The sequence below is a fragment of the Zea mays genome, chromosome 1, assembly GCF_902167145.1.
Source record: "Zea mays cultivar B73 chromosome 1, Zm-B73-REFERENCE-NAM-5.0, whole genome shotgun sequence".
NCBI lineage: Eukaryota > Viridiplantae > Streptophyta > Magnoliopsida > Poales > Poaceae > Zea > Zea mays.
Genome location: NC_050096.1, coordinates 268,794,510 through 268,815,192, shown reverse-complemented (window position 1 = coordinate 268,815,192; position 20,683 = coordinate 268,794,510). Strand labels below are relative to the sequence as shown.

The 20,683-nt window shown below is 41.1% G+C and overlaps 1 protein-coding gene across 5 annotated transcripts in view; it reads right to left on the bottom strand.

Annotated features, from left to right (window-relative positions):
- Positions 1-905: 905 nt before the first annotated feature.
- The window catches only part of LOC103645542 (inositol hexakisphosphate and diphosphoinositol-pentakisphosphate kinase VIP2), a 40,664-nt gene continuing 20,886 nt past the window's right edge, over positions 906-20,683 (bottom strand). For all 5 annotated transcript variants that reach the window (XM_020546872.2, XM_020546871.2, XM_035964357.1 and 2 more), the window contains 21 exons: positions 20,288-20,362; positions 19,054-19,139; positions 18,761-18,964; positions 18,586-18,685; positions 18,436-18,506; positions 18,140-18,221; positions 14,084-14,242; positions 13,013-13,055; positions 11,757-11,839; positions 10,921-10,983; positions 10,744-10,818; positions 5,431-5,556; positions 4,313-4,545; positions 4,174-4,218; positions 3,804-3,870; positions 3,246-3,317; positions 2,259-2,503; positions 2,114-2,171; positions 1,831-1,998; positions 1,397-1,471; positions 906-1,306 (listed from right to left, as the gene is read on the bottom strand). In XM_020546872.2, coding sequence (XP_020402461.1) covers positions 1,052-1,306; positions 1,397-1,471; positions 1,831-1,998; positions 2,114-2,171; positions 2,259-2,503; positions 3,246-3,317; positions 3,804-3,870; positions 4,174-4,218; positions 4,313-4,545; positions 5,431-5,556; positions 10,744-10,818; positions 10,921-10,983; positions 11,757-11,839; positions 13,013-13,055; positions 14,084-14,242; positions 18,140-18,221; positions 18,436-18,506; positions 18,586-18,685; positions 18,761-18,964; positions 19,054-19,139; positions 20,288-20,362 — 2,385 coding nt within the window. In that variant the 3' untranslated portion in view covers positions 906-1,051. The remainder of the gene's footprint in view (positions 1,307-1,396; positions 1,472-1,830; positions 1,999-2,113; positions 2,172-2,258; positions 2,504-3,245; positions 3,318-3,803; positions 3,871-4,173; positions 4,219-4,312; positions 4,546-5,430; positions 5,557-10,743; positions 10,819-10,920; positions 10,984-11,756; positions 11,840-13,012; positions 13,056-14,083; positions 14,243-18,139; positions 18,222-18,435; positions 18,507-18,585; positions 18,686-18,760; positions 18,965-19,053; positions 19,140-20,287; positions 20,363-20,683) is intronic.

Genomic DNA, 20,683 nt, shown 5'->3' with positions numbered 1-20,683 from the left:
CTACATATTTATAAAAAAAACTTGTATGTTCAGCCGAAAGTTGTTAAACAAAGGATCAACTACATATTTATAAACAAAGAAACTACATATTTATAACTATTAGCTGGACTTGTATGTTCTATTGCAATCTTTGGCAGGAAAAAACTTTATACATATGTGCATGAAGGTTGTCTTGTGCATAGATCCATACCCTAGGTGAAACTGTCTTGCCTCTTCACACCCACAATATAAAAAACATTATAATATAGCACTCCTAGTACTCTTTTGTCTACAATGGAAAAAAATCGTGCAAGTAATTCTTAAACAATTTTCAGTCGGTATAGGGTCTGAATGACCACTCTTTCATGCGCTTCGCTTATTTGACAATCTATATTTCAATAGATTTCAACGAGTTTTATCGCTATCTCTTTAACACAAACTATTGACCCTTGCAACTTTGGGTCACATGAACATTTCTCGTGCATAAACTTTACTAAAGGGCCTGCTTGTTTCTATAGTGCTTAAGAGCTTTAAGAGCTGCTTGATACAAATGCTAAACTTTATCCTCTGGACTAAAGGGCCTGCTTGTTTCTATAGTGCTAAACTTTACTAAACTTTCTTTAGCAGAGTATGGATTGACTTTCTAGCAGATCGAGTAACTACTTTCTAGTTCAGTAGCACACGACACCGTTTTGTAAACTCTTAGGGCGTGTTTAGTTGTAATAACAGGACATGACATGATGGGATGATCACTTAAATAAGTTTGTTTAGTTCAGGATCAAGGATTGAGACAGAATTATTCTAGTATTGTCCCCAGTTGTTCCTTAAAATTGGAGGGACAAGAGAGGATACCAGGGGACATTCCTGTTTTGGCTATCCAGCAACCAAACGCACCCTTAAATCTCAGATCCATGCAAGCAACATGATAGCACAATTATGTCTCGCGCTCATGAAAAAGAACCAGCAAAATTTTCACTATGATTCAGATCGTCAAAATTGGGCTGGCGTGCAGAAAGTGTTACAGAACAAGAATAACCACATGAACTGGTTTCAGGGATTTGTTAGCTTCCAGCTACTTCCCGTTAGCGCTCTTGTGGAAAGGCCAGAGGCTAGCCAACCTTTCAAGCACCCCTGCCCCTTTGGAGAAGTAGCCCAAGGCTTGTGGCGGAGCGGCAGGAGGGAAGTCCTCCGGCGGCATGGCGAATGGCCGCACCATTTTCTCGAACTTGTCCATGGTCAGGCAGGACCCAACTTCCTGCAGTCTCTCGGGCCCCATTATGGGCAAGGTGTGCTCCTGGAGCAAGGAAGAACTTTCACTGGTTTTGTCCTGGACCCAACCAACACATTCAGTTAGTAAAAACTCAGGCAACTCTACTTGGGAGCAAGCTCAGCTGATTTTATGTCCAACAAGCATCACCTCTAGGGGACTGAGATCGGCGCCACGACTGAACGTCATTTCAATCCTGAACCTCTTCTCATCTTCCAAAGGAACCTGCAAACATGAGAATTTGGTAAGCAGATCGATACGATTGGGCAACAGATACTTGTAAACTGACTGTTTGTCATCAACTACGTTTCAACTGTAACCATGAAAAACAGATGGTCCCCTTAAATGTATTTGGTACAAGGAGTTAGCTTGATTCACTACTGAAAATATGACACTTGAGTATAGAAGTTAGCTTCCTCAAGAAAGGGAGCCGACTTTTAGTCTACTGCAAAATGGACTTCAAGCTCAAAACCTTTCAAAATTACTTGTACCGCACGAGATGGAAATATATATATACGACCACTATACCAGAAAGGTGAATTATCTGTTCAGAGACCAGACAAAGATGATGAAAAGATCCATACCTCTATGTTTTCAAACATTCTAAGCACAATATTACTCATGTAATCAAGCTCCCTAGTTCTATGTAGACGGTCCAAAGCACTCTGGCAGACAAGGCTTTCCTCTCCTTGTAGACTTTCGTCCAAATTGCAGTAACGAAGGACATTCATCAATGAGTGTATATGAGATTCCTGGTGCAGAAAATGTACGTTGTCACTAATAATTCCAAAAGGGACCCCCTACTGTATTCCCCCTTAAAAAATATTTCCGAAAGGGTGACGACAATAGAGAAGTGCTTGAGCATACCGATGTGAAGTAAAGCCTAGTGCGGACATGGCGCTCAGGTGTCCTTACATTGGCATACCTGCACCAAAGTATTGTAGCAACATAAATGTTACATGTAAATTAGCAAATAAAAATTGGATTAATAGATATCAGAACAAGGACTCACTTGGGATCTAATCGGTATTTAGTTTCTCTATCATCTTCATCTTCTTGGTCCAATGACTTCTCACTCGTAGAGCTAGATCTTCTTCCATCCTCATTTCTAACATGAACCTTCTGCTGGTGCTCTGCTTCTTTTGTTGGTAGGAATAGAGCTTCGTCTTCAATAAATTTTGGTTCGGCAACACTGATAGCTTCTTCACGAGTGTTGCGTAGATCGATTAGGATTTTTCCCAATAAACGGCGCGCTATCTAGTCGATATATTATATATAAAAAAGGATATGAGCATGGTTAAGATATACACATTAAGATAAACAGGAACTATGAGAAAACTTTTCAAATTGCCTCCCACAAGGTTAATTGATTAACAGAGACCATATGACATTGCTTGTACCAGAGTTAATGATAGTTCTTGTACAACATAGACAAATAACAACACAGCTCAGATCAGTAATGTCTCTCGGGAACTAACCAAGGTTAAAAAGCTGCAAGTTCATGGATGAGTTTTTTTTGGCAAACACTACATCAATCAAATCACCATGCTTAGACATGTGATGGAACAAAAAGTTATGATAGGAGGATATGAGAACTGGCAAAAAATTGAAGATCAAATAGGAAGGATAAATAGACACTTCACAACCATATCTAAAGAGCATGATACCCCCTCCTTCCCTCAATCAAGAGGCACCTTAATGGCAATTCCATTGCACGTTTTTCTCCTTCTTAATATATTTTCGCGCAGTTCTCTTGCGCTTTCGAGAAAAAAAAATTCATTGCACTTTGGCGGGCTAGTTTTATTCAAAGCTGTAAAAGAGCTATCAAGCAAACCAATTATCACTAACATGTAGTTTCGCAGATAAATATATCCAAGCAAAAGACTACAAATTTCCATAAGCGTCAAGAATTACAAGTGGCCATGTAATAATTGGCTGAACATGAGTCTCATGATGGCACAACATGCATAAAATTGCTTATGACAACCTACGAACAAACCTTTGAGCCGATTTTCAGTTTTTGCTTTGGGTTGATCCCATACTCATTTGGAATAACACCATCAGCGAGTATCTAGAAGAATATCGGTGTGTCAGATAACAAATAATTAAAGAAACACTACAAAGAAAGGTCCAAGAGAACATGGAATCTATAACACATTAGCTCAAATTTGTTTTTCTCATCTAATGGCACTCTTATGTTATTTATTATATTTAACGTTTAACACAACGGAAGTTAGGAATATAATTCACTTTTGTGGCACATAAAAGTCTATGAAAATGGTTATTTTACCAAAAATTCAATGTTATATCTACTCAGTCATTTGTACCAAGACAATATGGCCCCGTACTTAAGTTCCATACCATTACATGTTCATCAACTGGTGCATCTTTTAAAGTGCATGATTAGTCAACATAACGATGACTCAAAGATGACAGTAACTTGGCTGTTACTTCACAATTACAGATGCTATTAGCCTTTCCGGATCAGATATGCTATTAGCTCTAGTGTATAACCAAGCAGCAGCTTATAGAAGAAAACAAATGTAAGGTTGCTTACTTGAGCAACTTTGAATAGCTCTTCCAAACCCTTAAGATTGAGATGAGCATTATGCAAAAGGTCATACCTGCAATTTACTCCATTAGTTTAGGAGTTATATGCCAACAGAATTGTATTACTATAATTATGTAAATGTTCATATTTTTTAAGAAAGACATCATCAACAACGATGAAAGATAACACATCATATTTTACATTATTCAGATTTGTACACCTCTTTTCTATATTTTAAATTTAAAATTTTAATATTTTAATGGTGTATTACACATTTAGACACCCATTCAAAAGAGATCCAACAAGAATGCACAAGGGAAACCAATTAGTTTTTTTTCCACATTTCTAAACCATGCACTGTTTGAAGATCACTCACTTGCAGGAATCATATACATCTGGGATCTGTGTAATGTCAAAACGGCTGCATTATGAAATAAAGCATCATGAGTGACTTTAACAAAAGTAGAATAAAACACTATATTGATTTCTAAACATCCAGAGGTTAAACACTTTACTCCTTTCTTTCATTGTATAAATCCCTCTCAAGTTTTCTCCATCTGGCAAACATCAAGAGGAAGCTTTCACTACCACATGGCAACCCGGCAGCAATACGAGCCACATCAATAGTTGTCTTTCCAAGAGCTTTTGCCTGGTCATATTTTGAAAATGTGCTCGTCAACGCAAGTCTTTCATCTTCACCTTCAGCAAGCAGCTTTACTTGTGAAGTCACTTCTTTCGTCAACTTGGCCTGGTTATAGTGTAACAAGGGGAAAAAAACCATAGTCATTATCTATTGTTGAAGTGTTAAGTGATTTCCTACCTTCTCCTAACAACTTAAGCTTTTAGGTTGAACTGGCTAGTGCGTCCACTTAACATGGTATCAGAGTCAGAGGTAGTTAGAACCATGGCAGAGGCTTTATTTGTGCCTCTGCCCCTTTATTCCCACGTTTGCGTCTTTTTCTCTAGTTGCACGTGAGTGGGAGTGTTGAAGCGTATAAGTAGATTGCCTACCTTATCCTAACAACTTATGTTTTGGGTTGAATTAGTTAGTGCGCCCACTCTAACATCCATGAGTACAACATTATGTAGCTACAAAATACAACAATTTGTACCAAATCTTAAATTTGTCCCTGCACTTGTTTTGATTTAAGATATCAGCAAGACACCGATATTCACATGGATAAAGTGTTGAGAATTTTCAGCATGGCACTATCATGATAAATGTAACCATTCAAACAAGAGAGAAAATGTGAAATTTCATCAGAATATAACAAATCAACAATTAGAGATGGTTTCAACATGTCCAATGGAGACATCCAGAGGCATGAGGCACGATAGCAGTGAAAAGAAAGGCAGGGAAAAACCAAAGTTGACATATGAAGAGACAGTAAAATGAGACTACAAAGGATGGAATATATCCAAAGATTTATCCTTGAATAGGAGTGCATGGAAAATTGCTATCCATGTGCTGCAACCTTGCCGTGTGGTTTCGGTTGGGTTTTAACTCTAGCCTACCCAATGTGCTTGGAACTAAAAGGCTTTGTTGTTGTTGTTGCTGCACAGATACCAGCTGTTGCTAATTCTGTAGGAAATGTGCAAGTATGTGGATCTCTCTTATATAAAAGTACTTTACCATCTTAGGCAGGAGCTGGGAAGCATTTGCAGGCAATCCTGCACCATCAACCATCCATGGAAATTCCACTGGCCCTTCTGTGTTCTTTGCTTTCTCACTTGAAATAATAATCTCATGCAATCTAGCCTGAAAGATTAGTTTATTTAACCTCTAGTAATAATTGGTGATGAAAAAAACATTAAAAATGATACATCATACATGCAATGTTTCAAAAAAAGGCTGCAAAGGTACCACCATCCAGTCTAGCTCCTATCTTCCACCTAGATTATTTAAATGACCATAGACACTATGAGGCACCCTGACCCTACCAAACAGTGTGTTCCCACCAGGACCGAATCTGCAGTTCTCCACCTAGGGGAGAGACAGATATATAATATATGGACTGTAACAATCCCACCACCCAACAAGTGCCAAGTGATTTTAAAAATATGGACACATGTGATGAGACAAGCAAAGCATGGGACAACCTGAGCACTAAGTAAAACTTAGGATGTTCACTAACAAATTTTAATAGTAAACTGGCTTTCTCATAAAAAGTCCAGAGTCTGAAATAGTTCTGAAAAGCTCTAGGGTGATAAGAGTTAAGGAATAGGTAGCAGCTAGATTCAGCATGTGTATGAGTCAATCTGATCTCATGATCATGGTGTCGTAACGGTTTATACAAGTTACATATCTAGCATACATTGTCATCTCGAGGGAAAAATCAAAACTACATCAAAGGACATATACCGATTTTTCTTTATGAAAAAAATCAAGTTTTTTGTTTAAATTTTGTAAACTTTTTTAAAAAAACTCGACCTACAGGGGTAAGAGACAGCCCCCAAACATTGTATTAAAAAGAAGACCTTCTCACACAGATTGAGAAAACCCCTGAACTCCTGCCCCACCCATATACAACGGCATCGTAGCCCATGTGAGTGTTGGAATTTGGCCCACTTGTGGGTGGCCCAATTCAAATAAGGCAAGGTGGTGTGAGGGAAGGCATGAGGGGATTTAGTCCCATATTGCTTATCCAGGTAGGAGATAATCAATTTATATGTGAGGGTGTGCACTACTCTTCACATGTGACACACGAATGGAATGGCTATAGAATCTGCTATGAACTGACCACACACGTTCGCTCCCTTGCGTGTCTCGTTTTTTCGCGAAATTTACGCGCGACTTGTGACTTATGACGATGCGTGATCGTGACGTGTTCTAAACAACATTTTATTTTTTGCTTTTTATTTATTTGGTTATCGAGTACCACAACTAGACTATCACGTCAACCGGAAGTAATTGGGCGCGCACAGCGTGAACTCCATGAGGTTGCACGTAGAGAGATTCCAGGGGGCGGTTGCTAGAATTTAGCAGATCGAATCCATCAAGTTGCGGCGACCCTCTACAAAGGGGAGACGTCCCTCAGTCGGAGGGCGTACAGGAAAAAAAGCAACTGACTCGTCTTCATTCTCAATTCTCTGCATCGCCGCTTCTCTGCCCTGTCGTCCCTTCGTCTACCGTGCAGCAGATCAAGGGAGAACAGTGTCTCCGAACCGACGCCGGTAATTTGACGACCTGCACGGGTGCCGACGAATTAGTTTTTTAGAAGTGTGTCTCGCACGTCCGCTCGTGTTCCTCCTCGTCACTCGTTGCCGTCCATTCGTCTGTCGTGCAACAGATCAAGGGAGAATAGTGTCTCCGAAGCGACGCCGGCAATTCGACGACCTGCACGGGTGTCGGCGAATCAGGTTTCTAGGAAGTGTCTCGCACTTCTGCTCGTGTTCCTCCTCGTCACTCGTTGAAAACACTGTAAGTAGATCTACATTTTCTATTTATTGCGATGACGGTTTCATTTTGAGCATTTTTGGCCTAGATTTGATGGGTTTCAGGACGTCGTGTCTGCTGCTTGGAATTCTGTCCACAAGCAGCCACGGCCAAGGGCCTTCAATGTTGGAGTGACAGGATGGTGGGAAATTTTAAATCGCAGCTAGAATTGGCAAGGGAGCTGGTGCTGTGGCTCGAAATTGCTAGAGATTACAGGCATACTACCCTGGAGGACTGGTTTCTGGGGACCCTAAAGAAACATTCCTTGTTTCTTAGTTCCTTAATCAGATCGGTGGCAAAAACCAGATCTCGGGTGTCTTGGCTTCGAAGGGGTGATGCTAATACGGAACTATTTCACTCTTGGTCCGGATACCGTAAGAGAAAAAACTACATTCCAAAACTGAAAGTTGGGTAGAATGTGGTGACCAGTCACGATTATAAGGCTGAAGCCCTCCTGGACTTCTACACTAATCTTATTGGCACGTCGCAGCCCCGTGGTAAGTCCATTAATCTTGATGCTCTGGGTATTCAACAGCATGACCTCTCTAAGCTTGAGACCCAGTTTTCAGTTGAGGAAGTATGGAACACTATTAAGCTTTTTCCTTCTGATAAGGCCCCCTGGACCTGATGGGTTCACCAGTCATTTCTATAAATCTTGCTGGACCATTATCAAGGACGATGTCATGCTGGCCTTTGATGCAGTCTGGAGGGAGGGATTTTATGAATTTTCGCTTCCTCAATGCAGCCTATATTACGCTTTTGCCAAAGCAGGACTCTATTATGGCCAAGGATTTCAGGCCTATCAGCCTGATACATAGCTTCGCAAAGCTTCTCACTAAGGTTCTGGCTAATCGCTTGAGAAACCACATGGATGAGATTGTTTCCAAGAACCAAAGTGTGTTTATTAAAGTTTGCTCTATACAAGACAATTTTATGTTGGTTCAGCAAACTGCAAGGTTTCTTCATGCCCAAAAGCAGTCTAGAATTTTAATCAAGCTAGATATTTGAAAGGCCTTCGACTCTGTCTCCTGGCCCTTCCTTTTAGAAGTGTTGCAAGGGCTGCTTTGGTCCTGTTTGGAGAGATATTGTCAGTGGGCTCCTCATGACATCCTCTACCCAAATCCTCCTTAATGGGATTCCAGGAGATTTTATTGCTCATAAGAGGGGGCTGAGGCAAGGAGATCCCTTGTCCCCCCTTGCTGTTTATATTAGTGATGGACATCCTTAATCACTTGGTGTCAGCTGCTGCTCTTGAAGGACTTCTCCAGCCCCTCTTCGAGGTCTGTCCAGCATCATATTTCTCTGTATGCTGATGACATGGTGCTATTTTTAAGACCAGTTGCTGCAGAACTGAACATGGTTATTCGGATTTTGGACTTATTTGGTGAGGCTATAGGGCTGAAAGCTAACGTGCAGAAAAGCACTGTGGCCCCCATCCAATGCACTCAACTGGAAGTCCAAGAAGTAATGGACTATTTCCCTTGTGAGATTGAAGAGTTTCCTATCAAATACTTGGGCTTACCACTCTCTATTAAAAAACTGTCAAAGAATCAACTTCAGCCCCTCATAGATCTGCTAGCTGACCTCTTGCCTGGCTGGAAGGCCGATCTAATGACGAGGGCTAGGCGAGCCACTACAGTCCAGTTTGTGCTCACGGCAACAGTTATCTATCACGCAATGGTGCTTGACTTGCCTTAATGGGCTTTCAAAGCCATTAATAAGATTAGGCGAAGTTTTCTTTGGAGAGGTCGTACAGAAGCCAATGGAGGCCACTGTTTAGTTGCTTGGCGCAAAGTTACTAGGCCTAAGGAGCTAGGTGGCCTCGGCATCTCTGATATTCATTGTCTGAATTGGGCTTTGAGGGTTAGGTGGCTTTGGCTTGCTAAGACTGACCCAAGCAAGCCTTGTGCTGATCTGCCCTTTAAATCAAATGTTATGGTTCAGGCTCTATTTAATCACGCCATGGATTCAACCTTAGGTGATGGTCACACTATTTTGTTTTGGAAAGACAGATGGCTTCTGGGGCGATGCATAGCTGACTTAGTGCCTCACATTTTTGCTGCTGTCCCTACCATTTTGGTGAATAGAAGAACAGTGGCGGAAGCTATGGAAGGAATGAGTTGGGTTAGAGACTTGAGAGGTTTAGGGGGTGTTTGGTTTAAGGAATCACTACATCCAAATTGAGGTGATGCATCATGTGTTCATTCCTCAAATTTGGTGGGATGACCTCATTCCTCATATTAGTACTAACTAACTAACTATGAGGAATGAGGTGGTGATGGATCAACTCATTCCATTCCATAAACCAAACAAAATTAGTGAGGAGTGAGAAGATGATGGACTAGCTCATTCCTCAAACCAAACACCCTATTAGTTTCTCAAGAGATTATTTCTGAGGTCCTACAGCTTTGTGATGCCATCTCCGGTGTGATCCTGCGTCCTGGAACATCTGACAAATTCTTTTGGCGTTTCTCCATCTCAAGGCAATATTCTGCAAAGTCGGCTTATGATATTACCTTCTGTGGCTCCACTATTTTTAGGCCCTTTGAGAGGGTGTGCAAGTCCTGGGCGCCAGCCAAGCGCAAATTCTTCATGTGGCTGGTTTTGCAAGGTCGTTGTTGGACTGCTGATCGTCTGAGAAGGGGACTCCCTCATCCTACAGCTTGCCCGCTTTGTGACCAGGAGGACAAAAACATTAACCATATTTTGGTCTCATGTGTTTTTACGAGACAGTTTTGGTTCCACCTTTTGCTGTGGTTGGGCTTGGCTGCCCTCTGTCCAAGCCCTTCTGAGGACAGCCTGGATGAATGGTGGAGCAGCTCTGTCAATCTAGTTGATGGTCCTCGCAAGATTGGTTTCAATTCGCTGGTGATCCTTGGAGCTTGGGCTATTTGGAGACACCGCAACGACTGCGTCTTCAAGGGGATCTCTCCTAATTTGTCTAGCGTGTTAGGTTTGGCCGAGACCGACCTCATCCTTTGGTGTATGACTAGGGCCAAGGGCCTTTCCATGTTGTCGGCTCTCGCTCCAGCAGGGCACTGAGTGTGGGTGTGTGTGAGGGTTTTGCCTGTGTGTGTAGTGTGGGGCTGTTTGTGGGTGACTTTTGTGGTGGCGTGCGTTAGAGTGTGTGGGTTGTTGTCCTGTCTTCTCTTCTATTTACGAAATGATACGCAACTCTCATGTGTGTTCGAGAAAAAAATATCTGTTGTTGGTTTTATTTTTGTGCGTTAATATTTTTGAGTTAGTACAGATCTATTTTGTTTAACGTCATGGATATTATATGCCAGTAGATCTGGGTTTCACGTTTTATGCTGCATTATCAAATTAATCTTAGGCCCTGTTAATTTTGTAATTTAGACTCATGCTTTGACGTGGGACATGCGAGGAAATTTTTTTAACCACAGTACAAAATTCGCTCCCACGGCGAGTCAAACCCAGGACCTGAGTGCACCTAGAGGCCCTTTCGCAACTTTAAAAAAATAGCACGCTTATCAAATTATAAAAGCAAACCTTAGCTTCATCCATCTCGGTGCTTGCATCTTCTAGTCCATCTAGCATAGATGAGTCTTTACTTACTAAAGATACCTGAAGAAGTATAAAGTGAGTGTGTGTGTGTGTTTTTTTAAAAAAAAAGATGTGTGAACTGCCCTTCCAAATATTTGCTCTTCTAGATCATAAGCAACCTACCAGTATCGGAGTCAACTGCCCTTCCAAATCAAGAAGGCCTTTTGCAAATGCTGCTGCAGACATCTGAAAAGTACACCATGAACATGTAAATTACGAATATCAGTTGATTGCCAAGAAAATATTGCAGTTAGACATATGCATGAACTGCAGAATCATAGACTGAGCAGTGGGTGGGTTGGAGGAGGGGAAGGGTTTCTCGGGTCTTCTTCAAATAAGGGATGTTGTTTTAACTGATAGTTGCCCTTATTTTCCCTCTTCCTTCCACATTGAGCAAATCTTAACAAAACTTTCTCATGCATTACAAGACAATACCAGGGATATCATGGTAATTTCAAGTTTGTAACCAACATCCATGCCTAGTCCATAAATGCAACATAAAATCTTGCAGGCAAGTAAGATCATTGCCTTCATTAATTTTCATGTGGGACAACTTGAAAGATTGTATTTTTTCCATTAGTCACAACTCCAGTGATATAAGCACAAAAAAGAATAATGTGTGTTTTGACCGGTATAGCCTATACGAGATGACTTTCCAAGAAAGAATCAATGCTGTGCTTTCTGTGACAAAAAGTAGTCATTCCTAAGACCACATGCAATTTCTAATTAAACCTAGTGTTCCAAATTTGCCAAAGTAGGTTAAGTGTAATTTCATGAAAGAGCGACAAAGTAGGTAAGTGTAATTTCATAGTGGTACTTTGGCCATTCATGTGGGAAAATATCAAAGGTGAAAACTAACTAGAAGTGTAGTGTGATAGCCAAGCAACCAAGGTTCCAAGGAAAACATATCCATAGGGTGCTATAGATTGGGGAAAAAGCATACATGTGACTAAATGTACCTGTACACGACCTTCGTCCGAGCTGTATATTTTTAAATCATGTCTATAAGTGCTATGCAGACGAAGCAAACCAGTTCCTTCACCTATATTTGATTGACATACCAGATGATCAGGAGAAAACATCTTCAAGTACAGGGAATCTACTTCAATATAAAAACTGCAGATTGTCAAATGTGCAAGAAACGGATCAAGTTTCTTATGGGAAACACAATTTAGTGAACTTTGGGGGCTTGGTGTTTATGGCTTCATCGTAATAAGGCGGTTTTCAATAGTGTCAGTCCTTCTTGGAAGAGTTAGGCAGAATTAAAAGAGTTTTCTTGGAAGAGTTAGATTGCTGGGGTTTAGCCGGTGCCAAGCATCTTGAGGGCTTAGGTCTAGGTGCTGCCATTATTAGGTCCAGGGAGTTTCTGGGTGAGTAGTGGAGATGTGTGTGTGGAGCCTGATGGCACTTTTTCGGTTTGCCTCCTCTTGTTTCGTGCTGTTTTTCATGCGCAGGAGAAGGCTGGGGCACTGTGTTCAACTGGAAGTTGATGGATATGTTTGTTCTGCCTTTTGGGCTTTGTACTTTGGTCGATTTTGGACTCTTTTCTTTTCTTAATTTAATGATGTGTAGCTCTCCTGTGCGTTCAAGAAAAAAAAGATAATTTGAAGTTGAAGTGAAATCACAAGCAACTTATATATAATCCTTGAGTTCAAGCAACACTGGAAGGGGAACAGACTTCTAATAGATGCAAAATTGGGGGAAAATGTGAGATTCTAAAAGCTGTTTACATAAACTAAAGGTCCCTAAATATGGAATCCCTGGACTTTAACATTAGGTGATAGAGATTTTCATAAGTCTGTAAAGATCTAAAGCGAAATTGGAATTATCATGTTCCTTCTGTCAGTTTTGGGCCATCACAAGCCGTGTGTAATCTCCAATGACTAAAAGATGTCACATCCATCACTTATATATGCCATGCAATTATATCCAAACCTCTTGCCACATTGACAAAATACACAATTAACACAAGTACAAGGACCTAAGTGACACCATGTTTAAGATGAGAAACCCGACACGGCACTTTTCAAGTTTAAGGGGGGTGGGACCCAAGTAGCTCCAAAGTCAGTTTCTCCGGAGTTCGGAGCACAAGTTTCCCTTGAGAAAGCAATCTCCCATGGAGATAAGGTAAGCACAAGATTGTAGTAAAAAAATCGTTAAAGTTCTACTGTTTTACTTCTTTCACAAGATGATAGGCAGCAAGGATGTGAACAACCTGGATATATGTTATTTCTGAAAAATCTTCCCAGCTCCTCTGCCTGAATGAGAACATATAAAAAGAATCATTACAGTAGATATATGTTGATTACAAATGTAATGCATTTGTTTTGTTGCAGCCAAATTAAGAAAGTAGACCACTGCACATAAGATATTCCGAAAATAACAGAAATGACAATTGATGAACAGTCTAATTCAGTAATTCCTGGATCTATGCACTGTTAATATATCTAAATTGTCCCCTCGATTCAATGGATTGTGCAGGCTTTGACAGCAACAAACACAATAAACAGAAAATTTGCTCAAGTCGAACAAAATGCAAGTGGCAATATGGCATGATGTAAGTGTCAGTTATCTGGATCACTATGATACAGTATACTACAATGTTTGCCTGCACATCTGGTATCTACAAAAAAAATACTGATTGGTAACTGGTATGGCATGGAAAGAAGGAAAAACCTATCATGGTTAATTGGTTAGGTACTATACAAGTGTTGGCTAGCCATGCACCCCCACGCCACCACAAGGAATTACTGATTGGTACAGCATGGGAAGACGGAAAAAAACTGTCATTTAGGCACTACTATCACTGCTGGCTAATCTCCCTCCCCTACGCCACCATGGGCAAGTGTCTCTGGCCTGACCACAGCCCCTGAGGCCCTCACCAACAACCCTCGGATCTGGCACCGAGAGCACCCTTCAACAGTGACATCCTCCAAATCAGAGAGTGTAGTCTCTTAGCCTGTGACATAGAATCTACTAAAGCAGTAAAGCTGTTGACATCCATTTCCATATGTATGATCTAGTGCTCTACAAGCTGACCCTGAATAGCATATGCTAATTGCTAACCATGTCTAAGGTACTCTGCAAAGAAACCATTGTAAAGGAACATATGACAAGGGCAATAGGTCCCTTGGCATCTTGTTCTTCTGTTATTTATAACTGTCTACTTCTACATTGAACATCAAAATTTATTTTAACTTGATCATAGAAATAAAGAGTCCCAACAAATACTCAACATTTTAAAATTTGAAAATGTGAAAAGTTGAAGTAAAAATTATGAGGCAACCTGTTTTCTCCCAGCATGGGTGAGCACACCACCATATTTCAGAATCATCAGGGCTTCAATCGGTCGTTCCTCTTCACCATCACCATTACGCTTTGGAACTTTTATCCATTTCAATGGCTTTAGCTGCACTTTCCTATAAATGCCAGAGAAATGTCCACCCTAATATGAGAAGAGTAGCATATGTCATTAAATGCAAGAAGATGGGTATAAGTTTTTCAATGCTCATAAGCCAGTATTCAAGACATAAGGGTATAAACACAAGCAGTTGTATTTTCCACCAAGACTACTCTGGTGCAAGATGCAGGTATCCAAAATTCCAAATGCAAGATAATTTACAGCTGCTTTCTTCCATTTACGGCAGGAAAATGATAGGTGAAAAATTGGCAAGACTGTTATAGCTCCAAGATAACTCTTCTTAACTTCTGTGTCCATGTAATATACCCAACATAGCTCTAACCAGTCCCCAAAAGTTTACGGAGAAGCAGAAAGAAAGGACAAAATGATTAAATCCTGCTTTCGATTTGTAAATTGAAAGCTTAAAATATACTCCCTTCGTTCTTTTTTATTTGTCGCGTTTTAGACAAATATTCGAGAACGGAGGTAGTAGTTAGTAAATAGCATTGATGCCTGCCAGTCTGTATACCTGGAAGGCCCAACAGAGTAACAGGCAGCAAGGCCCATCTAAGTCGTCAACACTAGCACCCTAGGAAAGCATGCAAAAGGGGAACCCCTGCTTTATCCATCCTCCTCCAATACAGAAGACGCCCCACACTAAGAACAGACCGCCAGGCAAGATCTGCTGGCACTGGTCGTTGCCATCCACACCTGAAATATGGAATCTCACCCCTGCTTATCCATGCAGAAATCATGATTTTCATCTTTGCTGATTTTCAGAGGCAATATACTATTGATTTGTTGAACTGTCATAGGTATGCAGTGGATCTTAGTACTCTGGATTGCCCTTTCTCGGAGAAGGAGGTAAGGGACACCATTGCCAGCCTACCATCTGATAAGGCTCCCAGGGCCTGATGGGTATACAGGGAGATTTTACAAGACGAGTTGGAACATCATTAAGGTTGATCTAATGGCTGCCCTAAATTTTCTTTAATCAAGGAAATACTAATAAGCTATGGATGCTGAATACTGCTTATCTCATTTTGCTCCCTAAGAGGGAAGATGCTAGATCGGCTGGTGAATTTAGGCCTATTAGCTTAATTCATAGTTTTGCTAAGTTGATCACCAAAATTCTTGCTAATCGGTTGGGGCCCTACTACAAGATCTGGTTGCAGCTAATCAAAGAGCTTTCGTGAGAGGAAGGTCAATTCATGACAACTTTATGTTGGTGCAAATCGATCAAAGCTCTTCGCAAAAGGAGGATCTCTAGTTTGTTATTAAAATTAGATATTTCCTAGGCCTTCGACTCAGTCTCATGGGCTTTTCTTCTTGAGATATTATCACATCTGAGTTTTGACCTATTTGGCGTAATCTGATCTCCAACTTCCTGTTTACTTCCTCTACGCAAGTGCTTTTGAATGGATCTCCTAGTAAACATATTACTCATTGGAGAGGTCTTCGTCTGGGAGACCCTCTATCTCCTATGTTATTTGTGTTGGTCATGGATGTTCTTAGCAGCCTTTTTAGAGCTGCTGGAAGTAGAGGGCTGTACCAAAGCCTATGAGGAGCTGGTGTCCGGAGTAGACTTTCCATTTATGCGGATGATGTGATCCTTTTTTATTAAAACAATCGAAAAGGATCTAAATTGTGCTAGAATGATATTGAATTGCTTTGGTTCAGCATATGGTTTGGTAACAAATTTGCAGAAGAGTTGTGCCATTCCAATAAGGTGTGATGGGCAAGTAGTGCAAGCTAAATGCAATCTGCTGCAATGCAGTTCAGCTGCTTTTCCTTGCAAGTATTTGGGGTTTCCGATCTCTGATAAGAATCTGAGTGACCTTATGGTATGGGTCAAGAGGATTGCGGATCGACTTCCTAATTGGAAAGCTCGGTACTCAATCTTGCTGGTCGGACAACATTGGTGAAGTTTGTTCTTTCAGCCATTCCAATCTATCTTCTTATTGCTATAAATATCCCCAAGTGGGTGATTAAATCGATTGACAAAATTCGATGGGGGTTTCTTTGGAAAGGGAGAAAGGAGGTTAATGGTGGAAGCTGTCTTGGGAGATAATTACGAGGCCTCTAAGTTATGGAGGACTTGGTGTTCCTAACTTGCAATTTAAAAGTTGGGCATTACAGGCAAAATGGTTGTGGTTAGAAAAAACAGACTCGTCCAGGCCTTGGCATGGGTTGTTTCTCCCGGTGCAGCGACAGGTCAGGCAGTTCTTTGCGTTGTCTGTGTATCTGTGATAGGAAATGGGACTAATGCTCTCTTCTGGTCGGATAGATGGTTAAATGGGAATGTTGTCCAAGACATTGCCCCAACAGTGGTACATATGGTTGCCAGCAGGGCCTTTTCTTCCAGAACTGTGACACAGGCACTGAATAACTGGCAGTGGGTCAGCGATATTGAAAATCCTCTTTCGTTGATTGGTCTGCAGCAATATTTGATGTTATGGGATGCTCTGAGACGGGTTATGCTTACTCAGAATGATGATAAGCATGTGTGGATGCACATTGCTTCTGGGCAGTTCTCTTCCAAGTCTTGCTATAGGGCCTTTTTCATGGGGTCCATTTCTTTTGAACCATGGAAAAGATTGTGGAAGGCTTGGGCTCCCCCAAAATGCAAGTTTTTTCTTTGGTTGGCAATAAGAAATAAGTGTTGGGCTGCTAATAATCTTTGAAGGGAGGGTTGCAGCACCAGGTGGTCTGTTCTTTATGTGACCAAGAACAAGAAACAACTCAACATCTTCGATGCAATTGCAGTTTTGACGAGCAGTTTTGGCATGATTTTTTTTTGCCATTAGGGCTAGGTGATCTCACTCCTGCTATTGATGAAATCCCTTTTGGTGTGTGACTGTGTGGTGGGTAAAGGTGCATAGGAGCAAGAGAAAAGGTTTCAATAGCGTCATAATTTTGGGGGCTTGGTGCTTATGCCTCCTTCGAAACAAGGCTGTTTTGATGGAGTGAATCCTTCCTTGAGCAATGTTAAAAGTTTGTTTTTAGATGAGTTGAGTTGTTGGGATAGGGCTGGTACTAATCATATAGCGGGTCTTGGCCTTACTGCTGCTTTTATTAGGGTCTAGGCCATTCATGTGGTTTAAGGTTTCCAAACTGGTCGGGTCTGCCTAGTTTTGTTTTCTGTTTGCCCATTGGGCATTGTACTTTGGTCTACTTTGGACCATTTTTTCCTCTCTTAATATAATGATGTGCAGCTCTCCTGCGCGGTCGAGAGAAAAAATCCAAGAAACAAATCGCACTGATGTTTTTCCTCCTGCTCAAGTTGATAGTCTTTGATATCTTAACTTGGGTGGCACCTTTCTTGGGTGGGTACGAGATGGACTGGATTGCCAGAACAGGCCGGTACATGAGGAAACCTCTTTAGTGCAAGTTTAGGTGACAGCGCAAGGTATACTGCCCATTCCAGCCAGTACCAGAACAGCATTAACAACACTGCTGTGGATTATTAACCATTAAATTTCAAATATAAACTCAATCACAACACCAACAAAAAGGGAAAGTAACTGGTGGAAGTATTAACTTCTGTGTCCCTTTTTTGCTTCCATTTCAACTTAATGAAAAATTGTGGATGCACGCCAAAAAATGACTACCCTTCAGCTAGTTTAGACCACCATACAGTTCGCATGGTTGCATCTAGCTACTAGCTTGCACTCTGCACTAGACACATGAATACAAACCATAGTCACAAGAAACGGGTACGGTGGTAATGACCCTCGACCCAGAAACGTGGTCCCCGACCCGGATACGCAGGGTCATTTTCGTTCCCACTATGTAAATGTCTCGCACAAGTAGCCTACCCTGTTCCTCGACCCTATCGATCCGTGAACTTTGTGGCTATGATACAAACCATCTAGTGATAAGGTATCCAGCATGTATGTAACAAATGTCATGGATATGTAGATCTGGATAATAAGAAATTACCTCCTCTAGGACTGCTTTGACTTGACGAAGTTTCTCGATATGCTCAATATCATCAGCATCACTATCACTCTCCCGACCAGACCTAATACACAACATTAATCACTTCACCGAATTTAACTCAAAAGAGCAGTTGAAGAAACAGAAGATCAAATCAAACTAACAATTTGAATAATGCAGCAATCTGGTAATAGAACATGCAGATACATAAGATAAGAATAAAGTTGGGGAAGCAAATTTCATAAAGTTATCATGCAATCTAAATACTAGGCTAAAATATTTATCTGATCATACAGTACCTAGTTGGTGGTACAAGTTGTCTTGTAGCATCCAGCAAGTCTTGTAACTGTACAGCACTTTTTAGTTTCGTCTGCATGAAGAGCCCAAAACTGCTATTCAATTTAAGCACCATAAGTTAAGCAGAACTCAAGATTCAGAAAAGAGGGTACCTCAACTCTTGGTTTTCCACCATTGTACTTCAACATCAAATTCAGAAGCTTTTCTTCTGTCACTTTCAATTTCACCTTCTGCTTTGGTGTCCGATCGCCACTAAACAGATATAAGATGTCAACTTACAGAAGTAACAATTATCTTATAGAAGCAAAGGAATAATAGTATCCTTACTGGCGTATTACAACAATTACACAGCGCAGTTCTTCTGACTGCCCAAATGTACCAATAATTCCACTTCCCTGTCGTGTAAGACCTTCAGTGGGCTGAACTGGTTCAGACTTCCAAGGAAGAGTTGGAGGGATGGTTGATGAAAGATGAGGAGCTTTTGCATCAAGAAATATTTTTCTCAAGATGCAAGCAGCATCATCATAATACCTGGATGACAAGTTTGTTCAAACATTTCAGCACTTATTAAATCAAACTGACAGGTTTCCCAATTAAAAACTGAACATTAAGAAAAATACTTATATGAGTTCTTCACAAAGCTCCATCCATTAACGTCACAGACATATGATCTCCCATCACATCTTAAGAGATCAAAACCACAAACCTATGAGAAGCAATACCATAGATCAGACATTTTAGGAGAAACTAAGAAATAATATGGCGAAAGGGATGGCGAAAGGGCCTCTAGCCTAGTGGTTAAAGGCTTCCGAGTAGCACCTCTAGGTCCCAGGTTCGATCCCCCTCGGGGGTGAAATTCTGGCTTGGTTAAAAAGAATCCCCTCACTATGTCCCGCCCGCTCCCGGGTTATGTCCTACGCGGAGGGTCGCCACCCTCCGACTGCGCGGTCGGCGCGTTGCAGAGTGGGCGGTGACGGCCTGCTAGTGATAGGGGGCAGGGTTCGGGGATTTTCTCGCCCGATACCATGTTTCGGTCTTTTCTTAGCCATCAGTGGGTTGTGTGCGCCTTGAGTGCCGGCCCCAGACATTGTACCGGGAGGGCGGTCTTTATCACCCCGGCCGAGTTTTTTATAAGATGATAATGTGATAGTCATTAGAAAGAATCAAAGTGATACTGAAGCTATATATTATTCGCTTTTCTCCCTCTACACAACAAGCAGCAACATGAGGTCCATCCAGCTCAGCTGCAGATTGAAGCCTCCACATTTGGCTTATTAAGGATGGGCCGACATTACCATTTAGAAAGACATGGGAGGATTGCATTAACAAAAATTCCTAAGCAGTATTGCCTCCCATACATCTTTGCCAAAAAGTTGACAAAAAACTTGCCAAATCATGGGATATGCAACAACTTGGCACCAATCCAAATGGTAACCAAATCGCATGGACATCATGAAAATTTGGTGGATGGACTTTGGTTCTCAACCAAACCTATTGATTCCAAAATTTGATGTTTGCACTGTTTTTTAGGCGAAATACAATAGGGTAGGCCCCCGCTGCACTTTATTAAGGAGAGAAAGGGGTTACAGAAAAGGAAAGGCCAAAACAGAATGAGCAAACAGTGGGGAAAGCAGCATGCAACAGGCAGACAAGAGCGAAGAAAAAAGACGTGCAAGCTAATTGATTCCTGCATTGCTGAATCATGGTTTCCTGTTGGCTAATAGTCTACAAAGATCAAGGTTGGCAGAAAAGCGTCCATGAAATAATTTAGCTGATTATATAAATTAAATGTTAGCAAGGAAAATAGTGTTAATGCCTCTGGAAATAAACTTATAACAAAAAATGTAGTGTTACCATCTGTCTAAAAGCATTGCAGACATCTCTTGCCATTTGTTTCTCAGTAGGGGTCAAAAGTACAGGGTATCGTACCTTCAAGTAACAAAATTAAGAAAACAAGATGAATTAGAAACAAGAAAACATTTCAGCATGGCCCCGCGAAGCATAATGCAAACATGATACCATGACAGAGTATAAAATCAACCACAATACTATGCATGAGAACAGTAGCATCATGACCTAACAGATGTTTGTTTTGACCGGGTGACCTAATAGATATACACACTGGCATGTAGATCTCATGGTTTTAAGTGGTAAGACGAGGTGTGGTGTGCCGGTGTGGCAACATACCACCACCTTACCATTCTAAGAAATAGGAAATAGCAGCAGGTGGGAGGAAAGAAAAAAGAAAAA